Source organism: Vipera berus, assembly GCF_964194415.1.
Source record: "Vipera berus genome assembly, chromosome: W".
NCBI classification, from domain to species: Eukaryota; Metazoa; Chordata; class Lepidosauria; order Squamata; family Viperidae; genus Vipera; species Vipera berus.
In genome coordinates this window covers 68,326,829-68,349,107 of record NC_138210.1, presented here as the reverse complement: position 1 = coordinate 68,349,107, position 22,279 = coordinate 68,326,829, and the positions used below count along the sequence as shown (strand labels likewise).

The following is a 22,279-nucleotide window of genomic DNA, read 5'->3' as shown; positions in this document are numbered from 1 at the left end:
GCAGGGCTAGCGAGTATCACATGGACACTAGCATCGCACCATTTGTGTCGCGCACATGCTCATGGGCCCACACATGCATGCGTGCGTATAAAATGCTTCCCTTTCCCTCCAGTCTGCCAACTGAGAAAAGTTGGTGATCTCTGCTCTAGAGGAACTTTTCTCAGCCATGACAATTTTAAGATGTGTAGATTTCAAACCCCAGCTGGTTTTTTTTAAAATTTATTTTAATTCCATTTATATCCCGCCCTTCTCCGAAGACTCAGGGCGGCTTACAAGCTTAGCAGTAGCCTTCATTCTATGTATATGCCTGCTTATTAGGGCTTTCACACACACCCCAAGCGGCATTATTACAAAGTCAGCTTAATTGCCCCCAACAATCTGGGTCCTCATTTTACCTACCTCGGAAGGATGGAAGGCTGAGTCAACCTTGAGCCTGGTGGGATGCGAACCTGCACTAATTGCAGGCAGCTGGTGTTACTTAAGGAGGCATTAGCCCACTGCTCCACCAAGGCTAAAGTCCACACATTTTAAAATGGCTGAAACACTGCTCTACGAGTCCTTGGGCCAGATACAACCTGGAACATGATTTTAAATAAAGGGGCGGTACAACCATCATAAGGGACGCGGTGGCTCAGTGGGTTAGGACGCTGAGCTTGTCGATCAGAAGGTTGGCAGTTTGGCGGGTCGAATCCCAAGTGCCACGTTAACAGAGTGAGCGCTTGTTACTCGTCCCAGCTTCTGCCAACCTAGCAGTTCGAAAGCACGTAAAAATGCAAGTAGAAAAATAGGGACCGCTACGGTGGGAAGGTAACAGCGTTCCGTGCGCCTTTGGCGTCTAGTCATGCCGGCCACATGACCACGGAGACGTCCTCGGACAAGCGCTGGCTCTTCAGCTTTGAAACGGAGATGAGCACCGGCCCCTAGAGTCGGAAACGACTAGCACGCATGTGTGGGGAAACCTTTACCTTTGCCTTTACAACCATCATAAATATGAATCGATTGCCAAGGGTCCCAATTTTGATCACGTAACATGGGGATGCTGCAACGGCTGTGTGAAAACTGGTCATAAGTCCCTTTTTCAGTGCTGTTGTTAACTTTGAATGGCCACTAAAAATAAGGACTACCTGTAAGTCGAGGACTACCTGTGCAACCAGGCATGGCACTAGAAAATTGAAGCATATTTTTTCCCTTTCCCCCCCCCCCCCAGTGGCCAAGCATCCAAATTTTGATCACATGACACCCAGGGATGCTGTAGCACTCACAAGTGTGAAAAATGGCTCTAAGTCCCTTTTTTCAGCACGGTTGTGACTTTGGTCACTAAACAGATCGTTGTAAGTCGAGGACTATGTAAAAATGCAATTCTTGTTGCATTTTCCTGTCTGAACTGTTCAAAGTTTTCAACTAGGGCAGACTCTAAGGCAGAGTTTTTCAACCTGGGCATCTTTTAATTTGTGTGGACCCCATTACAGAAACAATACCTGTTGGATTGAGCAAGGTCAAAGCATTCTACGCTGGTGGGGTTTCTGCCCAGTTTTTGGAAGAGAGCGGTGTAAAAATCCAGGTCCCAGGAATCAAAAGCCAGACCTAAGGAAGCAGAGAAACACAAGAGGTTGACTTACCGGTGTCACTAGCCCTTCCTACATGAAAAGAAACGAATGAACAAATGTAAAAGGATATGAGAAGGAATCCCTTTGCAATTGGAAGCAATGGTGATGTCCTTATGCAGGGGTCTCCAAACTTGGCAACTTTAAGACTTGGGGATTTCACTTCGCAAAATTCCCCAACCAAAAATTTCTCCTTAGTTCTAGATTGGTTTTCTCCTTGATGAGTTTCCATCCATTGCTTCTTGTCCTGCCTTCGGGGGCTTTGGAGAATAGCTTGACTCCCTCTTCTTTGGGGCAGCCTCTCAAATATTGGAAGACGGACATTATGTCTGTTTATCTGTCTATCTCTATCTCTATCCATATACCTATACCTGAAGGCAGAAGCAACGGATGGAAACTAGTCAAGGAGAGAAGCAACCTAGAACTAAGGAGAAACTTCCTGACAGTTAGAACAACTAACCAGTGGAACAACCTGTCTCCAGAGGTGGTAAAGGCTCCAACACTGGAAGTTTTTAAGAGGAGACTGGACAGCCATTTGCCTGAAATGGTATAGTGTTTCCTGCCTGAGCAGGGGGTTGGACTAGATGACCTCCAAGGTCCCTTCCAACTACTTCTTCTTCTTCTTCTTCTTCTTCTTCTTCTTCTTCTTCTTCTTCTTCTTCTTCTTCTTCTTATTATTATTATTATTATTATTATTATTATTATTATTATTATTATTATTATTATTATTATATCTTATATCTTATATATATTATGTTATTATTATCTATTATAAGGGACGCAGTGGCTCAGTGGGTTAGGATGCTGAGCTTGTCGATCAGAAGGTTGGCAGTTTGGCGGGTCGAATCCCGAGTGCCGCGTAACAGTGAGCGCCTGTTACTCGTCGCAGCTTCTGCCAACCTAGCAGTTCGAAAGCACGTAAAAATGCAAGTAGAAAAATAGGGACCACTACGGTGGGAAGGTAACAGCGTTCCGTGCGCCTTTGGCGTCTAGTCATGCCGGCCACGTGACCACGGAGACGTCCTCGGACAAGCGCTGGCTCTTCGGCTTTGAAACGGAGATGAGCACCGGCCCCTAGAGTCGGAAACGACTAGCATGCATGTGCGGGGGAACCTTTACCTATTATATCTATTTCTATCTCTCTCCATTCTATTCTATGCTATTCTAGGAATTCATGTTTCCTTCCACAGTAAATTGTTTCCGGTCTAAGAGCTGAAGAGAAGACTGTGAGAAGAACCCAGAAAGTGAAGGATGAGTGTCTATAATGTATGTTCTTATTAGTGGTTTTGACTTGTGTGTAACGTGCACTGTGGGCAGCACTTAATTTCATTGCGAGTTACACAATGACAATAAAGATATTCTATTTATATCTATATCTATATCTATATCTATATCATCTATCTTTGGAGAATAGATTGAACCCCTTCTTTTGCATGGCAGCCCCTCAAATACTGGAACCATGCTATCATGTCACCCCTAGTCCTTCTCTTTATTAGATTGTTGTTGTTAGCTGCGAAGACGTGTCCGACCCATCGCAACCCCGTGGACAACGTTCCTCCAAGCCTTCCTGTCATCTACCATCTTCTGGAGTCCATTTAGGCTCACGCCTACTGCCTCAGTAACTCCATCCAGCCACCTCATTCTCTGTTTATTAGATTAAAGGTAAAGGTAAAGGTTCCCCCGCACATGCGTGCTAGTCGTTTCCAACTCTAGGGGCCGGTGCTCATCTCCGTTTCAAAGCCGAAGAGCCAGCGCTTGTCCAAGGACGTCTGCGTGGTCATGTGGCCGGCATGACTAGGTGCCAAAGGTGCATGGAACACTGTTACCTTCCCACCGTAGTGGTCCCTATTTTTCTACTTGCATTTTTACGTGCTTTCGAACTGCTAGGTTGGCAGAAGCTGGGACGAGTAACAGGCGCTCACTGTGTTACGCGGCACTCGGGATTTGACCCGCCAAACTGCCGCCCTTCTGATCGACAAACTCAGTGTCCTAACCCACTGAGCCACCGCATCCCACGTTTATTAGATTAGACATACCCAATTCCAGCAGCCATTCTTTATGTTTTAGCCTAATGATCTTGGCTGCTCTTCTCTGCACTCTTTCTAGAGTCTCAACATCTTTTTTTGTATCATGGTGACCGAAACTGGACAACAGGCGACTACAAACTCAACCCTGCTGTCTCCTAGCTAAATAATTCCCCAATATTTCCCCATTCTCTTTACCCTCCCTAGCTCATACCAAGCTGGTTGTTGGCCTTGACAAGAGCCGCTCTCCCTTCTCCAAGAATGTCAACGTGGAACACCGCTTCGGGGTGGGTTGCTACAGCAAAACTGTTGATGGGTTTGGGATAGGTCTGCTCCGTCATCCGATCGTAGAGCGAAGCTACTAGTTGGATCTCCTGGGATGATGTGGGCAGTTGGTCACACTGAAAAACAAAATCAACCTTTGGCTTCTAAATTCAAGAGGGGTTTTATGCACCTGATGGAAGAAAACTTTGGATATCCAAAGAGCAGATTCAAGACCCGCCCTCTGAAATCGCCAGACGAGAGAAAACAGTGTAGTAAATCTGCAGCTATGAATTCTATCAGGTGTTCCAGACGTTTTTGGAAAATGTCCACCTAGTCTTAAAGCTACAAATATACAATTCTCCCCTTCATGGATTACTGCCTTGTCGTGGCGAAGGGGCTTGCGTAATTCAATGAAGCTATGAGCTATGCCGTGCAGGGCCACCCAAGACGGAAAGGTCATAGCAGAGAGTTCTGACAAAACGTGATCCGCTGGAGAAGGAAATGGCAAACCACTCCAGTATCTTTGCCATGAAAACCCTATGGACAGTACCAAAAGGCAAAACGATATGACGCTGGAAGATGAGCCCCTCAGGTCGGAAGGCGTCCAATATGCTACTGGGGAAGAGCAGAGGGCTAGTACTAGTAGTGCCAGAAAGAATGAAGCGACTGGGCCAACGCCGAAAGGACGCTCAGCTGTGGATGTGTCTGGTGGTGAAAGGAAAGTCCGATGCTGTAAAGATTTTTTTCTCCATAGGAACCTGGAATGTAAGATCCATGAATCAAGGAAAGCTGGACGTGGTCAAACAAGAGATGACAAGACTGAACATCGACATCTTAGGTATCAGCGAACTAAAATGGACAGGAATGGGTGAATTTAATTCAGATGACCATCAGGTATACTACTGCGGGCAAGAATCCCTCAGAAGAAATGGAGTAGCCTTCATAGTCAATAAAAAAATAGGAAAAGCAATACTGGGATACAATCCTCAAAATGACAGAATGATCTCAGTTCGAATCCAAGGCAAACCATTCAATATCACCGTAGTCCAAGTCTATGCCCCAACCACCGGTGCTGAAGAGGATGAAATTGACCGGTTCTATGAAGCCCTACAGCACCTTATAGAACTAACACCCAAAAATGATGTCCTTATCATCATGGGGGATTGGAATGCTAAAGTAGGAAGCCAAAAGATAACCGGAATAACAGGCAAGTTTGGCCTTGGAGTACAAAATGAAGCAGGGCACAGGCTGATAGAATTTTGTCAAGAGAATACGATGGTCATAGCAAACACTCTTTTCCAACAACCCAAGAGACGGCTTTACACATGGACATCACCAGACGGTCAACACAGAAATCAGATTGACTATATACTCTGCAGCCAAAGATGGAGAAGCTCTATACAGTCAGTAAAAACAAGACCAGGGGCTGACTGTGGCTCAGACCATGAGCTTCTTGTTGCAAAGTTTAGGCTTAAATTAAAGAAAGTAGGGAAAAGCGCTAGGCCAGTCAGGTATGAATTAAATCATATCCCTGTTGAATATACAGTAGAGGTGACAAATAGATTTAAGGAATTAGATCTGATAGACAGAGTGCCTGAAGAACTATGGACAGAGGTTCGCAACATTGTACAACAGGTAGCAACCAAAACCATCTCAAAGAAAAAGAAATGCAAGAAAGCAAAATGGCTGTCTGAGGAAGCTTTGCAAATAGCTGAGGAAAGGAGGGAAGTGAAAGGCAAGGGAGAAAAAGAAAGATATGCCCAATTAAATGCAGAATTCCAAAGAATAGCTAGAAGAGATAAGAATGCCTTCTTAAATGAACAATGCAAAGAAATAGAAGAAAACAACAGAATAGGGAGGACCAGAGATCTTTTCAAGAAAATTGGAGAGATGAAAGGAACATTTCATGCAAAAATGGGCATGATAAAGGACCAAAATGGCAGGGACCTAACAGAGGCAGAAGAGATTAAGAAGAGGTGGCAAAATTACACAGAAGAACTATACAAGAACGAGCTTAACGTCCCTGATAATCACAATGAGGTGGTCACTGACCTCGAGCCAGACATCCTAGAATGTGAAGTGAAGTGGGCCTTAGAAAAGCTGAGCAACAACAAAGCTAGTGGAGGTGACAGTATTCCAGCTGAGCTATTCAAAATCTTAAAAGACGATGCAGTAAAAGTGCTACACTCAATTTGCCAGCAAATTTGGAAAACTCAACAGTGGCCACAGGATTGGAAAAGATCAGTTTACATTCCAATTCCAAAGAAAGGCAGTGCTAAAGAATGTTCAAACTATCGCACCGTTGCACTCATTTCTCATGCTAGTAAAGTTATGCTTAAAATTCTACAAGCTAGACTCCAGCAGTATGTGGATCGAGAACTACCAGAAGTACAGGCAGGATTTCGAAGAGGCAGAGGAACTAGAGATCAAATTGCTAACATACGCTGGATCATGGAGAAAGCTAGAGAGTTCCAGAAAAACATCTACTTCTGCTTCATTGACTATGCTAAAGCCTTTGATTGTGTGGATCATAACAAACTCTGGCAAGTCCTTAAAGAGATGGGCATACCAGACCATCTTATTTGTCTCTTGAGAAATTTATATGCGGGCCAAGAAGCAACAGTGAGAACTGGACACGGAACCACTGATTGGTTCAAAATTGGGAAAGGAGTCCGGCAAGGCTGTATACTGTCGCCTTGCCTATTTAACTTATATGCAGAGCACATCATGAGAAAGGCAGGGCTAGATGAATCAAAAGTTGGAATTAAGATTGCCGGAAGAAACACCAACAACCTAAGATATGCAGATGATACCACTCTAATGGCAGAAAGTGAAGAAGAACTAAAGAGCCTCTTGTTGCGGGTGAAGACGAGAGTGCAAAACTTGGGTTAAAACTAAACATTAAGAAAACCAAGATCATGGCATCTGGCCCTCTCAATTCCTGGCAAATAGATGGGGAAGAAATGGAGGTAGTGACAGATTTTATTTTCCTGGGCTCCAAGATCACTGCAGATGGGGACTGTAGCCAAGAAATTAAAAGACGCTTGCTCCTTGGGAGGAAAGCCATGTCAAATCTAGACAGCACACTAAAAAGCAGAGACATCACCCTGCCAACAAAAGTGCGTATAGTCAAGGCTATGGTCTTCCCAGTTGCAATGTATGGCAGTGAAAGCTGGACCATAAGAAAGGCTGAGCGCCAAAGAATTGAAGCCTTTGAACTATGGTGCTGGAGAAGACTCCTGCGAGTTCCTTGGACTGCAAGGCGATCAAACCGGTCAGTCCTAGAGGAGATCAACCCTGACTGCTCTTTAGAAGGCCAGATCCTGAAGCTAAAACTCAAATACTTTGGCCACCTAATGAGAAGGAAGGACTCACTGGAGAAGAGCCTCATGCTGGGAAAGATTGAGGGCAATAGAAGAAGGGGACGACAGAGAATGAGGTGGCTGGATGGAGTTACTGAAGCAGTAGGCGTGAGCTTAGACGGACTCCAGAAGATGGTAGAGGACAGGAAGGCCTGGAGGAACATTGTCCATAGGGTCGCGATGGGTCGGACACGACTTCGCAACTAACAACAAAATACAATTCTCAGGTCTTGTCCTGATTACCGTATTTTCCGGCATATAAGACGACTGGGCGTATAAGACGACCCCCTACATTTCCTGTTAAATTATAGGGTTTGGGCTATACTCGCCATATAAGACTACCCCTCTTCCAATGCACACCAAATGAAAATTAAAAAACATCAGATTTGATTTTAAGATGGTAATTTTAATTCAAATGCTTATGACATGCAGGTACTTAGTAGGAAAACTGTCACTTATAAACATAAGGCTGTTTGTCATCAAACATGTAAACATAAAACAGTGCAAGTGGATTAAACTTTTCCTAATTCACTCTAAAGCTTTCCCTGCGCAGACCAAATGAGAGATCCGCTCCAGGTTTTCCAGCCAGCCCACCCAGTTCCTGAGTCAAATGTGTCCTTAGAGCTAAGCAGCTGCTCTGGCTGCTGCATTCCCCACCTGCCTTTCAAGTTGGGATAGACTGCAGCTGCTCTTCAACTTTAGAAGGAAAGACGCCCAGACCCCAGCCTGTAAAAAATCACAGACTGCAGCTTCTTCTCCAATTGGTCCCGCTTTCCCTGCGCAGACCAAATGGGAGATCCGCTCCAGGTTTTCCAGCCAGCCCTGTCCCTAAAGTTTCAGCACCCAGAGTATAAGACGACCCCTGACTTTTGAGAAGATTTTCATGGGTTAAAAAGTCATGTTATACGCCAGAAAATACGGTAGTAGGTTGTACCTCCGACTGAAACAAAGGATTGTAGTATTTCCAACACCTGCCAATGGGAGGGTCAGGGAAGTTGGTCCATAATCAACTGAGCACCCAAGGGTGCTTTTACATGAAGCAACTGGAATTTCTTTTTTCTCTTTGAAGACATTTCTCTTCTCATCCAAGAAGTTTCTTCCGCTCTGACCGGATGGTGGGGAAGAAGCTTCTTGGATGAGAAGCGAAATGTCTTCAAAGAGGAAAATCAAGGAAGTCCAGTGGCCTCCTGAAAAAGCTCCTTTGGGACAACCAGGACCTGGATGACTGAGAATCTCCATAGACAATCAACTGACAAAATAACTACAGGTAATCCTTGATTTACAACCATTCATTTAGGGACCTTTTGAAGTTACAACAGCACTAAGAAAAAAAATTGAGTTAAAATCGTTTTTCACGCTTACGGCCACTGCAGCATCCCGGTGGTCATGTGATCAAAATTTGAATGCTGGGCAACTGGCATGTATTTATGACAGCGTCCCGAGCTCACGTAATCCCCTTTTGCGACCTTGTGACAAGCAAAGTCAAATGGGGGAAGGCAGATTCATTGAACAACCGTGTCACTAACTTAACAACTGCAGTGATTCACTTAACAGATGTCGCAAGAAAGGTCATAAAATGGGGGGAAATTCACTTAACAACTGTGTTGCTTAGCAAGGGAAATTTTGGACGCATCTGGGGTTGCAAATCTACCTGTAATTCGGCATCGTATTAAAGCTTTATTCAGCTATTCTACAGGAATTTTCATCCAGAACCGCTCCCTCTGTCTAAGATAATTCTTAGACGTGCATGTGGGAAGCAGAGGGGAAACAGAAGAAAATAGCAAAATACACATACTTTGAAAAGGTAGCGTCGGGAACACTCAACTCGGTCAATATTTTCCAACCCAGCCGCCAGGCATACGGAGACAGCATTGGTGGAATATGCAGTAGAAAAATTCAACCTGCAAGCATGAAAAAAATGAAGATAAGGGTTTCCTGCCTGAGCAGGGGGTTGGACTAGATGACCTCCAAGGTCCCTTCCATCATCATCATCATCATCATCATCATTATTATTATTACTATGAAGGAGGAGGAAGAAGAGGTTGTTTTGAAATTAAATCCTAATAGATTTGAAGCTTGGATGCATTCTCGCCATATGTCTTTTTAATAATGCCTAATGGGAAGAGATCCAATCAGTCATTCCTAAAGGAAATCAACCCTTACTGTTCTTTGGAGCTCAAATATAAAGGTAAAGGTAAAGGTTCCCCTGCACATGCGTGCTAGTCGTTTCCAACTCTAGGTGCCGGTGCTCATCTCCGTTTCAAAGCCAAAGAGCCAGCGCTTGTCCGAGGACGTCTCCGCGGTCATGTGGCCGGCATGACTAGACGCCAAAGGCGCACGGAACGCTGTTACCTTCCCACCGTAGTGGTCCCTATTTTTCTACTTGCATTTTTTACGTGCTTTTGAACTGCTAGGTTGGCAGAAGCTGGGACGAGTAACAGGCGCTCACTCTGTTACGCGGCACTACGGATTTGACCTACCAAACTGCCAACCTTCTCATCAACAAGCTCAGCGTCCTAACCCACTGAGCCACCCCGTCCCTAGCTCAAATATGTTGGCTACCTAATAAGAAGAGAGAAGACCCCATGTAAGGACCTGCCCCAGCTGGCCCCTTAGGAAAGCAAAAAATCTTGACAACGCTGAAGTGAATCAGAAGGACTTTTACTGAGAGAAAGTGGATGCAGATAAGTCAGGTGGAATCTGAAAGTCCCGTGCAAAGCACAAAACAATTCTTTCATTTCCCAAACTCCTCCACCACCCCCAACCAATCCACCAACAGCCAATGTGATGCCGTAAGATTGTTTTGAGAACGCTGAGGTGCTGGGTTTATAACAGGCCACCCTAAGGGCATGAGAGCCTTGGAACCAGGCTGGAACCGGCTGGGAAGGAGTCCACTCTGTCTCCAAAGACAATAAAGTTTCCCCCGCACATGCGTGCTAGTCGTTTCCAACTCTAGGGGCTGGTGCTCATCTCCCTTTCAAAGCCGAAGAGCCAGCGCTTGTCCGAGGACGTCTCTGTGGTCATGTGGCTGGCATGACTAGACGCCAAAGGCGCATGGAACGCTGTTACCTTCCCACCGGAGTGGTCCCTATTTTTCTACTTGCATTTTTATGTGCTTTGAAACTGCTAGGTTGGCAGAAGCTGGGACGAGTAACAGGCGCTCACTCTGTTACGCGGCACTCAGGATTCGATCCGCCAATCTGCCGACCTGATCGACAAGCTCAGCGTCCTAACCCACTGAGCCACCGTGTCCCTCCAAAGACAATCCCCCTCCCTAGTTCCCAAGCAGTTACAGCAAAAGTGAAAGCATGCAAAAAAAATGCCAGCAAGCCTTCCTTCCTCACCACCCCTCCTTCAACAGAATGGCAGGACACAATAGTGGACCTGACTCCTTGATGTTGGGAAAGACTAAAGGCAAAAGGAGAAGGGGACGGTGTCACTCACACAACGAACATGAATTTGGCCAAATTCTGGGAGATGTTGGCGGTGGGAGGGGGATTGGCATGCTATGGACCATGGGGTCACAAGGAGTTGGACACAACTTAGCGAATGAACAGCAGTAACTAGAATGCGTAAGTGCAGGCCAACCATAGATGACAAAATCTAGTGACAGTCTCACTGCTTCTCCCCAGTCAGAATTGATTTAAAACGAATGGTCAGCTCTGTTTTGGAGGCACACTATAATTATTTATTTTATTTTATTAGATTTTTTATTTATTAGATTTTCATTTACTTTATACATCACTCAAGCCAGCGAACATACATCATACTCCTTCCTCGGTGCTCCCATGAAGAACACAGCTTGCCCAAATCAAACATCACAGCAAAATAGGGTTAATTACAAAACAGGAAAAGCAGACCAACAAATAAAAGTTCATTGGAAGTCTCACTCATCATATCTGAACGTGGTTACTCACACATTGGCATTCATGTATTATGATATAGTTTGTTCGGTTTTGACTTATGCAAACTCAGCCATAACCTCCCCAGTCTGTACACCACTATTGATTGCTTAGTGTGGTAAATGAAGCCAACTAATTGTGGGGTTCTTTAGCAGGGAGCAATTTAGGCAATGCGCATATCTATCCTTTGCCTTCCACTTTGGGATTTATTGTTGACTATGAACTGAATAGGGACGCGGTGGCTCAGTGGGTTAGGACGCTGAGCTTGTCGATCAGAAAATTGGCAGTTTGGCGGGTCGAATCCCAAGTGCCGCGTAGCAGAGCGAGCGCCTGTTACTCGTCCCAGCTTCTGCCAACCTAGCAGTTTGAAAGCACGTAAAAATGCAAGTAGAAAATTAGGGACCACTCCGGTGGGAAGGTAACAGCGTTCCGTGTGCCTTTGGCGTCTAGTCATGCCGGCCACATGACCATGGAGACGTCCTCGGACAAGCGCTGGCTCTTCGGCTTTGAAACGGAGATGAGCACCAGCCTCTAGAGTTGGAAACGACTAGCACGCATGTGCAGGGGAAACTTTACCTTTACCTTTTATGAACTGAATAAAAGCAGGCCTCTGGACTCATAAAAACGGGGTTTATTTCATTGGTAATGAGTGAAATCACTTCCTTGTTTGTATGTTTGTTTGTTTAAACAGTGCAGCTTTGTCTTCACCAAGAGATTTACCTTGGACCAATCTCTACCAGGAGATCAGAGGGGCGTGGACTGAGAAAAGATTTGGGTGCAATATCGCCTTCTTCGAATGGACAGCCAAAAACCCACTCCAACATCTCCATCTCCCGGCGGCTCGGGAGAGTCTTTCCTGGTCGGGGAAAAAAAGTAGTCAATTTTCCCATAATCCAACAGGGCTATAAGGGATCAGCAAGCTCTGAATCAAACCATTCTCTCTTAACTAGGAAGAAAACCACCATACTGAGCGTGCGTCCCTCAGTTCTTCATTCCAAAGCCTCCATCGGAATCTACATCAACGTTCCTCAGTGTTGGCAGGTTGATGATGTGTGGTCTTCAACTCCCAGAATTCCCTAGCTAGGCATGCTGGTTGGGGAATTCTGGAAGTTGACGTCCATACTTCTTCAAGCGGGCAAGGTTGAGCAACACGGATGCAGACCAAGGTTGATTCAATTCTCCTACCTGTCCAGTTAACGTTGAAGCACAATTCCTTCTGGACCGCTTGGACGCCATTGCCTAAGATAGTTTGGGCAGAGAGCAGAAGATTGTTGAGGCCACTGTCGGCCTCACTGGGCCTTTGATAATAATGTAGAAGCACCATGTCTGTCCTAAGGGAATAGAATAAGACCGGCAATGAGGAAACTTAACAGTATACGTACAAAACAGAAGTTTAATACAGGTAATCTTCAAATTATGACTGCGACTGAGGCCAGAATTACAATCATACGATGTTGGATCATTAAGCGGGTCACTGCCTGACAATTTTGTGACCTTTTTTTATGGCAATTGTTAAGTGACCACAATGCACATTATGTGAATAATTGAATTATGTTAAGCAAATCCACTTTAATGGGCAGGCATGTCAAACTCGCGACGTCACCGCAACTTTTTCCCCCATTGCCGGCAATGGGGTGGGCGCGGTTTCGTCATGACGCATCCGGTCTGTGGGCCAGGAGTTTGAGAAGCCTGGGTTAGGGGTTTTTTCCCCCAGAAGCCAGAAGTAAACACAAGAAAGTCACAAAAAAAGTCACCAAAAAATTGAAAATCCTGGCCATGTAACTTCAAGACACTACAAATGGCATAAGGGTGAGTGGGTTGTCAAGCAATTTTGTGATTACGAGGTGCTTGCATGTGTGTGTGTGTGTGTGTGTGTGTATGCTGCAGCCATCAAAACCTCAAAATGGTGTTCTCAGTATCTTTGGCGGTGTCCATAGTAACTTCAATCAGACACTAAGTGACCTGTCATTAAGTGAGGACCAATTGAACTGTGTACAGCTCTGCTCACATGTGAACTGGAAAAGAGGACAATCTCATGAAGAAACTCAAAAACACGAGACATGGGGAGACATTTTGAGATTCTTCAGCTTTCAGAAAAGACAATGAGCGAGGGAGACATGATGAGGATGTATGTGACTTATTTAGCCCAAAATTTCTGTTGCTAAGTTTTGCCCCATTTTACGATCTTTCTGGCCACAGTTAAGTGAATCACAGCAGTTATTCAGTTAGTAACATGACTGTTAAGGTCACAAAAGGTGATCACATGACTCCAGCCAGGACACTGCAACCGTCACAAATACAAAAGTTGCCAAGGGTCCGAATTTGGATCATGGGACACTACAACAATTGTAAGTGTGAAAAACTTTTATAAATCCCTTTTTTTCAGGGCCACTGTAATTTCGAATGGTCACTAAACGAACTTCTGTAAGTCAAGGACTACTTGTGCAATCCGGCACGGCGCTAGAAAATTGAAGCATATTTTTTTCCCCGTTTTTCAAAGCGTGAAGACCGGAGGTTATCCAGTGAAAGTGAATGAAAGGCTCTTTAGATTAGAACAAACATAATTAACTAGGAAAAATTCACTACCGGAAGATCAGCTAATAACTTGGATGGCTTGAAAGCGTGACTGGGTAAATTAATAAAGAGCAGATCTACTGAAGCTATGGTGGCACCGGAAAAAAATGACTCAGGATCAATTCTTCCACTTACGACTGTCACAACATTCCCCCCACAAATTTGGGTAGTTGGCCATCCATCGGCATGTATTCCGGTTCACGGTTCCCAGGATGTCGCGGCCGTGATCTGCATCATGGTTGCAGCATCATGGGGGTCACATGATTCACCTTCCCACATGGCTTCTGTTGTGATTCAGGGTCAGCCTGTGGGTTCGGCAGTTGGGTCGGATGACTCAGAGGAGGAGGAGGGGGGTGTTGAAGACCTTGCTGAGGGGGTTGAAGATCTTGCTGATGAGAGTCCTCAGCCAGGCCCCTCCCACTTGGTCACCACGGAGACCCAGCTGTGTGAGCCTGACAGCATGGATGAAGATGACCCACAGCTGGCCCTGTTCAAGGACGCCCGACGCAGGAGGCAGTCAATTAGGAGTAAACAGAGGAAGGCAATGGGGCTTCTCGGAAGGAGGCAGAGAGAAGCCACGCCCTGAACTCTATATAAGGGGAATGTGTGGGGAGGGCTGGTTTGCTGAAGGCAACCGCTTGGATAGTTCGTGTTTCTTAAAGCTCCTGTTTCTTGGTTCGTGTCTTGTTTGTTTTTGTAGCTATAAATTTGGCAGGCGTCATTCCAGCCTCTTGCCGTTTGTAAAGGGGTTGTCCCTGCCTTTTCTGCAGGGCCGGTAGCAGGCTGGTACAGAACAGCTTCTGACAAGCAAAGTCAATGGGGGATTCCAGATTCGCTTAACAACTGTGCGATTCGCATAACGAAGTTCACAAAGGGGTCATAAAACTAGTCCAAAGGTGCTTTTTTTTCAGGAGGCAACTGGACTTTCTTGTTTTTCTTTGAAGACTTTTCTCTTCTCATCCAAGAAGCTTCTTCGGCTCTGACTGGATGGAGGGGAAGGATTTATATTCCTTGCTGGTCATTTGCATTGTTTTAAAGACTCATTGAGGCCACTTGGAGGCCTCAACATTTGCACCACTTAGGAAACCCTGAGGTCACAGGTAAATCTCCAGGTGTCCTTAACAACTCTCTAAAAGAAGGCAAATGACCAGCTGTCTGCAAGGAATATAAATCTTTCCATTCCCCACCATCCAGTCAGAGCCGAAGAAGCTTCTTGGATGAGAAGCGAAACGTCTTCGGAGAAGAACAAGAAAGTCCAGTTGCCTCCTGAAGCAACCTTTGGGATAACTATTGGCCTGGATGACTTGAGAATCTCCATAGTCGTAAAACTAGGCTCTGCTCGCTTCACGACTACATTGCTCAGCAATGGAAGTTCTGGTCCCAACTATAGGTCGTAAGTCAAGAATTACCTGACCGTGCAATTTTTAAAGCAGAAGAATCTGCTAGGCCTAGCGGTCAGTAGGCGGAAGTGATAAGGGAGCAAATACTGCGTTTTAATTCAGAGGTCACTTAGGTTCACCTGGCAACTGTTGCACCAACGTGGTGCTAGCCGACGTAGGTCCTACTCCAGAGAGCTGCTGGTTTGTCCTAAGAGACATCAGAGCAAATAACCCACCGACAAGCCAAAGAGGTCGTCGCCCTCCGAATTGCTCAGAATTCTTGCGCCACTCAAAGCTTCAGAGCAATCTTCCTTGCTTTGCAACTCCAGTTGCACAAAAATGACAGCAACTGCGTATCATGGGGCAAGGGTCCACCCTCTCCTTAGCAAGGTTTTTCAAAAAGTGGTTTGCCGTCGCCTCCTTCCTAGGGCTGAGAGAAAGTGACTGGCCCAAGCTCAGCCTGCTGGCCCAAGGCAGGACTAGAATTCAGAGTCGCCCAGTTTCTCGCCCAGTTTCTTACACCAAACCGGCTCTCTGATGTATAAAACAACGGGGCGCAAACAGATTAAACGCTACTAAGGTGCAAATTTACACCCCCGAGAGTCAAAATTCACATTTTTCTTAAAAAAAAATACCGATTTAAGGGTTCCCCAGGCAGAAAATCTGGACGGTCCCCCCCCAAATCAGCTAAATCAAATGGAAACCTACGCTGAGTCAACTTCAGCACAACTTTTCGCCCCAATTCAATCTCTGGAGATATTCCTTTCAAAAAATAACCTAAAATACGTCCCGTTTCCTCCTGGCTCCCCAGCGGGACCGGACCCACCAACCCCCTCCCCAGTCCCTTCACCCTCAGCCGACCCAGGATGATGGGAGTTGTAATCCCACGCGTCTAAGGGGGAGGGGACGTTTACAACGGATGCACGCGTCCGGGGAGCGACCAAGTGAAAGTTTGCCCACCCTGGGGGAAAAAACAAAACAAACAAAGAAAAAAAAACCACGACCCCAGCCCGGGTTTATATTGGATCCTAAGCGATCTCCAGCTCCGGATCCGCGTAGCAGACTCGGGCTTTCTTTCAGGAAAGAGCCCCACTTCCTCTACCATCCGAACGAGGGGGCAGGCGGGTCGTCGGGAAAAGCCCGAGTCCCGGGTTTGTGCAGCCTTACCTTGCCTCGGCTGGCTGGGTCTCCTGTCCCCGCGGGATCTCCGCCGCAGCGCTCGCCCTGCGATCACGGGGCACTGGCGAGGCTGGCGCGGGCGGCCCTTTGCCTGGCGCGGGAGGGGAGCTTGCCCTGCGGAGGGGCGGGGCGGGGCGGGGCGAAAGGAGGGCGTGGGAGGTGGCCAGGGGCCCCGCCCTCGTCTCCTATTGGCTGCCGCGCTTCCTTCTTCGAGCCTTGAAAAGCAGCCCGGCGGGCGCGCGAGGCAAACTTCGATCGCGGGAGGAAAGAGGAAGGAAGGAAGGAAGGAAGGGAGGGAGGGAGGGAGGGAGGGAGGGAAGGAAGGAAGGGAGGGAAGGAAGGAAGGAAGGCAAAGAGAAGGAAGTATCAGAGAGAAGGAAGAAAGAAAGAAAGAAAGAAAGAAAGAGGAAGAGAGAAAGGAAGGAGGGAAGGAGGGAGGGAAGGAAGGAAGGAAGGAAGACAAAGAGAAGGAAGTATCAGAGAGAAGGAAGAAAGAAAGAAAGAAAGAAAGAAAGAAAGAAAGAAAGAAAGAAAGAAAGAAAGAAAGAAAGAAAGAAAGAAAGAAAGAAAGAAAGAAAGAAAGAAAAAAAGAAAGAAAGAGAGGGAGGGAGGGAGGGAGGGAGGGAAGGGAGGGAGGGAAGGAAGGAAGGAAAAGAGAAGGAAGTATCAGAGAGAAGGAAGAAAGAAAGAAAGAAAGAAAGAGGAAGAGGGAAGGAGGGAAGGAGGGAGGGAAGGAAGGAAGGAAGGAAGGAAGGAAGGAAGGAAGACAAAGAAAAGGAAGTATCAGAGAGAAGGAAGGAAGGAAGAAAGAAAGAAAGAGAGAAAGGAAGGAAGGAAGGAAGGAAGGAAGGAAGGAAGGAAGGGCAGAAACAGGCAGTGAGCGAAAGAAATCCTGGCTTGCACGCAAATGCACGCATACACACACACACACACAGAGAGAGAAAGAGAGAGACAGAAAGACAGACAGAGAGGGAGAAGAAAAAAGAGAGGGGGAGGGAGAATAGAGAAAGAGGGAGAAGGAGGAAAAAAAGGGGAAGGGAGAGGGAGAAAGGAAAAAGGGAGAGGGATGAATGAATGAATGAATGAATGAACCTTTATTGTCAAAGTACAACCGTGTATACATTGAGATTAGCTGAGCCTCCCTTCGTGCTCCCGCACCCCCCCCCCAAACTCACAGTGACAACAAACCCTCCATCTTATTACACCATGTGAACCGATCGCACCACACACCGGCCTGGCAAGTCAAATCTGCGTAAAGTTTATAAAAAATTATTTCCCGTTCAAAAGCCTAACAGCCCACGGATAAAAGCTGTTTTTCAGCCTGTTGGTGCAGCTGGCTATACTCCTATATCTCCTACCCGATGGTAGGAGAGTAAAGAGATACCGTCCAGGGTGTGAGTCGTCCCTGAGAATTTGAGAGAAAGAGGGAGGGAGAAAGAGAGAGGGAGGAGAAAAAAGAGGGAGAAAGAGAGATCCGTGTGCCTTCCAATCAATGCAACCCTGCCCTCCTTTTAGGCATCCCCACTTCCCAAAAGCCCGAGAAGAATCCGAGTTGGTCCTTTGGATCGCTTTGCCTTGTGGCGATCTGTCTCTCTGGCCCCTGCTAGCGGAGTCCTGGTCGTGCTGCCTGTGCTGACTTGGCTGAGCTTTGGAAACTTAGCTGGATGGGAGACCACTGGGTGATCCAAAGGCTGGAGGCTAGATTGGGAAAGTTGCAAAAAAAAAATATCGCGGGAGGAAGCAAAGACAAACGTGCTTTACTCGAGCCTGATTGATCTTGAAAGCATAGTAGCGTGGTTAATGCTTGGATGGGGCACCACCAGGATGTGCTGGGACCACAGGCCAGATTTTAAAAACGGTTGGAAAGTGGTGACCGTAGACGATTTCCATGTGCTTCTTAATACACGCGTGTTTGTCTCCACCCCTACAGTTCAGCAGAGTTTGGGAACTTCAAAAATTAGGTTATTCGTTGTTAAACCAGAAAGTCACTGATGATGTTACCTAGTTAGGGTAATGAAACGTCTGCAAGAAAACAAGCAACACTGTCAAGCTTCTCCTCCTCCTGCTTCTTTTTTTTAATTACTCCAGTGCCCATCTATTTTTGAGGCTAATTGTCTGTTCTGGGTCATAGCAGTAATTATTAGGAGGTCAGATCAAGTTTTTTGACTATAGGATCCATCCTGCTGGATCACCCCATGGTCCATTTTCCTCTAGCATGTTCTGTTAAGATGCTTCTCATCCAAAGTGTTCAGTAGTCAGAGGAGGAGGAGGAGCCTCTTCTGCGCGCCAGCTGAGGAATTCTGGGAGTTGAAGTCCACACATCTTAAAAGTGGCCCCGTTTGAGAAGCACTGGTCTAGGTCAGGGGTAGGCAACCTCGGCTCTTTTATGACTCATGGACTTCAACTCCCAGAATTCCTGAGCCAGCATAGCTGGCTCAGGAATTCTGGGAGTTGAAGTCCATGAGTCATATAAGAGCCGAGGTTGCCTACCCCTGGTCTAGGTTATCACCACATCAGTTTGCTATTTTATTACTTTAAGTCTACTAACACTGGTGATGTTACCTAGTTTGGGTAACGAAACGTCTTCAAGAAAAGCAGCAAGCGCAAAGAGCATCAAGGACCCCCTACTTTAAGTCTGCACAGAAATGGTGACTTCAGTTGCTCTTGAGTTTGCAGGAAGAAAATTGGGCGGAGTTGGGGAGGAACGGGCAGTAGAATAAATTGAGACTGTTTATTTACATACACTAAACAACGAGTAAACATGTTGAGACTGTTTATTTACATACACTACACAATGAGCAAACATGTAGTAGTCGTGGCCGAGTGGTTAAGGCGATGGACTAGAAATCCATTGGGGTCTCCCCGCGCAGGTTCGAATCCTGCCGACTACGACAAATTGCGCAAGGATTTGGGCGTTCCTTAGGTGGAATACGTTTTGCATGGGGTCAATTTAATCTGGGTTCAGTTTAGGCGGGGAAAAAAAGAAAGAGGACAGCTGCAGGAGGGTGATCCCTTCTGATATTTCAGTCATGAGGGGTTGTTGTTTTTTTCCCCAAACAAGATTTAAAAATTGAATTAACCCAAGGCAAATTAAAAAAAAAAACAAAATTTCCACACCTCCATCTGCGCGCATTCTCGTAGTCGGCAGGATTCGAACTTGCGCGGGAAGACACCGGTGGATTTCTACTCCATCGCCTTAACCACTCGACTACAACTACAATATACGTGTTTCTTTCCTTCGTATGTCTAAATACTTCAAATAGTATTGAAGTAGTAACCACTGCTTCCTTCGCAGAAAGGGGTTTCCAGGGCAACGGGAACTGTAGTTCAGCCTCATTCGCCTATGAATTAGAGCTGGGCGATGGGAATAGGCTGGCTTACCAACCTGGCTACTTGAAGGCTACTCCTTGAAACTGGGGGGGGGAGGGAAAGGGGCAAGGTTGGTTCTGCATAGTTCTTGCTTTTCTAAATCAATCTGTCAATCATCTGCACCAACAATATCACCTTGAATAGGGCGTCCTGCAGGCAAGCTGAATCCTCCTAAAATTCTCGCAGGATTGTAGGTTCCCTTCCGGCACATCTGTCCTGATGTTTAAAAGGCACAGTCTTTAGTGCACTGAATTTACAGGAAGCTCAGGAAGGAAAGGTGGGCAGCAGGCTGCAGCTTTCTGGATCTCCTTCCCGGCTGAATCGATCCTTTCCCTCGTAGAATTTGCTTGGAGGGTTTTGTGTTTTGGGTGGGGCTTGGAAGCTAAGCTGGATCAGCCCTGTAACTGATTTGGATGGGAGGCTGCCAGTACGGAACCTGACTTAGGAATGATGTCAAGGAAGGAAAGAAGAACCTGTGCCTTGTGGAATTATTTATAAACTTTTTTACCGCTAGCAGCAGCGATTTGCAGTAAGAATGTTAAGTCAGCGATGGTGAACCTTTCAGAGACCGAGTGCCCAAACTGCAACCCAAAATCCAGTTATTTATCGCAAAGTGCCAGGGCACCATCAGCATTGTGGTGCTCTCGGGGGGGGGGAGGGCACTGGGTGGGCATGGCTGCAGTGGTCACGGCAGACTGGTGAGCGTGGCTGGAGCCAGTCCCTTGCCATCTCCGGGGCATCCCCGGGGGGGGTGCAATGCCGCTTGCTCGCTCGCTTCCTGCCCTGTCGCTTTCAAACGCTATGTATTCGCTACTCTGGTGAACTGCTGGGGCAACGGTGCGCGTGCCCACAGAGAGGGCTCTGAGTGCCACCTCTGGCACGCGTGCCATAGGCTTGCCACCACTGATGTAAGTTAATACCAGTGGTGGGATTCAGCCGGGTCGCACCAGTTCGGTAGAACTGGTAGCTAATTTTTTTGTTCCCCAGGTCCACAACGGACGTCCGGAAGCGGCATCCACACAGAGAACCGGTTTGTTCGCATATGTGAATCCCACCACTGGTTAATACCATGTCAATCTACTGTCTCTACTAAGGACAAAGATGTCCAAGGGTCTGGAGGAATTAAGATACGTCTCTAGCCTATCAAAGAAAAGGACTAGGGGTGGACATGATAACAGTCTTTCAATATTTGAGGGATTGTCACAGAGATGGGGTGGGGGTCAACCTATTCTCCAAAGTACGTGAGGGCAGGACAAGAAGCCACAGATGGAAACGAATCAAGGAGAGAAGCAACCTAGAACTAAGGAGAAATTTCCTGATAGTGAGAACAATTAAATCAGTGGAATGATTTGCATTAAGAAGTTGTGAGTGCTCTAACACTGGTGGTTTGTAAGAAGAGATTGGATAGCCATTAGGAATAGGAATAGGAATAGGAATAGGAATAGGAATAGGAAAGAGTAGAGTAGAGTAGAGTAGAGTAGAGTAGAGTAGAGTAGAGTAGAGTAGAGTAGAGTAGAATAATTGGAAGAGACCTTGGAGGCCTTGGTGGAGCAGTGGGCTAATGCCTCCTTAAGTAACACCAGCTGCCTGCAATTAGTGCAGGTTCGCCTCCCACCAGGCTCAAGGTTGACTCAGCCTTCCATCCTTCCGAGGTAGGTAAAATGAGGACCCAGATTGTTGGGAGCAATAAGCTGACTTTGTAATAATGCCGCTTGGGGGTGTGTGAAAGCCCTAACAAGCAGGCATATACATAGAATGAAGGCTACTGCTAAAAGCTTGTAAGCCGCCCTGAGTCTTCGGAGAAGGGCGGGATATAAATGTAATAAAAAAATAAAAAAATAAAAAATAAATAATCCAACCTCCTGCTCAGGCAGGAAACCCTATACCCGTGGTGGCAAACCTATGGCAAGTGTGGCACACAGAGCCCTCTCTGTGGGCACGCGCACCGTCGCCCCAATCCTAGACCTTCAGCTGAGTTTTATAAAACCTTTTCGCTTTAGGCCTCCGCTGCCCTGTGCAAAAAAAAAAAAAAAAAGGTTCAGTCAATCGATTTCAATTTCTCGCAGGAAAAAAAAAAGATCTCGCAAAGTTGGAATCGATTGATTGAACTTTTTAGTCCCACCCAGTCTGTCGTTACCACCGCAGCCAGGCCCACCTAATGGGCCACGCCCACCCGGCACCCGGCAATACATAAGTGGGTTTTGGGTTGCAGTTTGGGCACTCGGTCTCTTAAAAGGTTCGCCATCGTTGCCTTAGACCATTTCAGGTAAATGGTTGTCCAATCTCTTCTTAAAAACTTCCGGTGTGGTATAAGGACTCCTGCTTGAGCAGGGGGTTGGGCTAGAAGACCTCCAAGGTCCCTTTCAACTCTGTTACTCTGTATTCTGATTAGGAGACAACCAGAGTGAATTTGTGGGAGTCAGCAAATGATGTATCCCTTTCAGACTCCGGAGTGTGAGAAAGAGGACCGTCATCTGTACAGAACAGCTGGAACTTGGCTTAAAACCAAAGGCCTGCAGTTTCTTGGCAGCCAGAGATATTTTGCTCAGCTACCTCAGCAGAAATCCCTCCAGGACACAATGTGAAATCGCTGCTCACTTTGGTTGCTGTCCTGGCGTCACT

The 22,279-nt window shown here is 46.5% G+C and overlaps 1 protein-coding gene across 1 annotated transcript in view; it reads right to left on the bottom strand.

The window, feature by feature from the left end:
* LOC308676034 (phosphoribosylformylglycinamidine synthase-like) overlaps nucleotides 1-16,388 on the bottom strand; it is a 76,289-nt gene extending 59,901 nt beyond the window's left edge. Inside the window, exons 1-6 of the mRNA XM_081341740.1 lie at nucleotides 16,277-16,388; nucleotides 12,342-12,487; nucleotides 11,877-12,012; nucleotides 9,050-9,155; nucleotides 3,843-4,029; nucleotides 1,479-1,584 (exon numbers count right to left, since the gene is read on the bottom strand). Coding sequence (XP_081197866.1) covers nucleotides 1,479-1,584; nucleotides 3,843-4,029; nucleotides 9,050-9,155; nucleotides 11,877-12,012; nucleotides 12,342-12,480 — 674 coding nt within the window. The 5' untranslated portion in view covers nucleotides 12,481-12,487; nucleotides 16,277-16,388. The remainder of the gene's footprint in view (nucleotides 1-1,478; nucleotides 1,585-3,842; nucleotides 4,030-9,049; nucleotides 9,156-11,876; nucleotides 12,013-12,341; nucleotides 12,488-16,276) is intronic.
* Nucleotides 16,389-22,279: the final 5,891 nt, after the last annotated feature.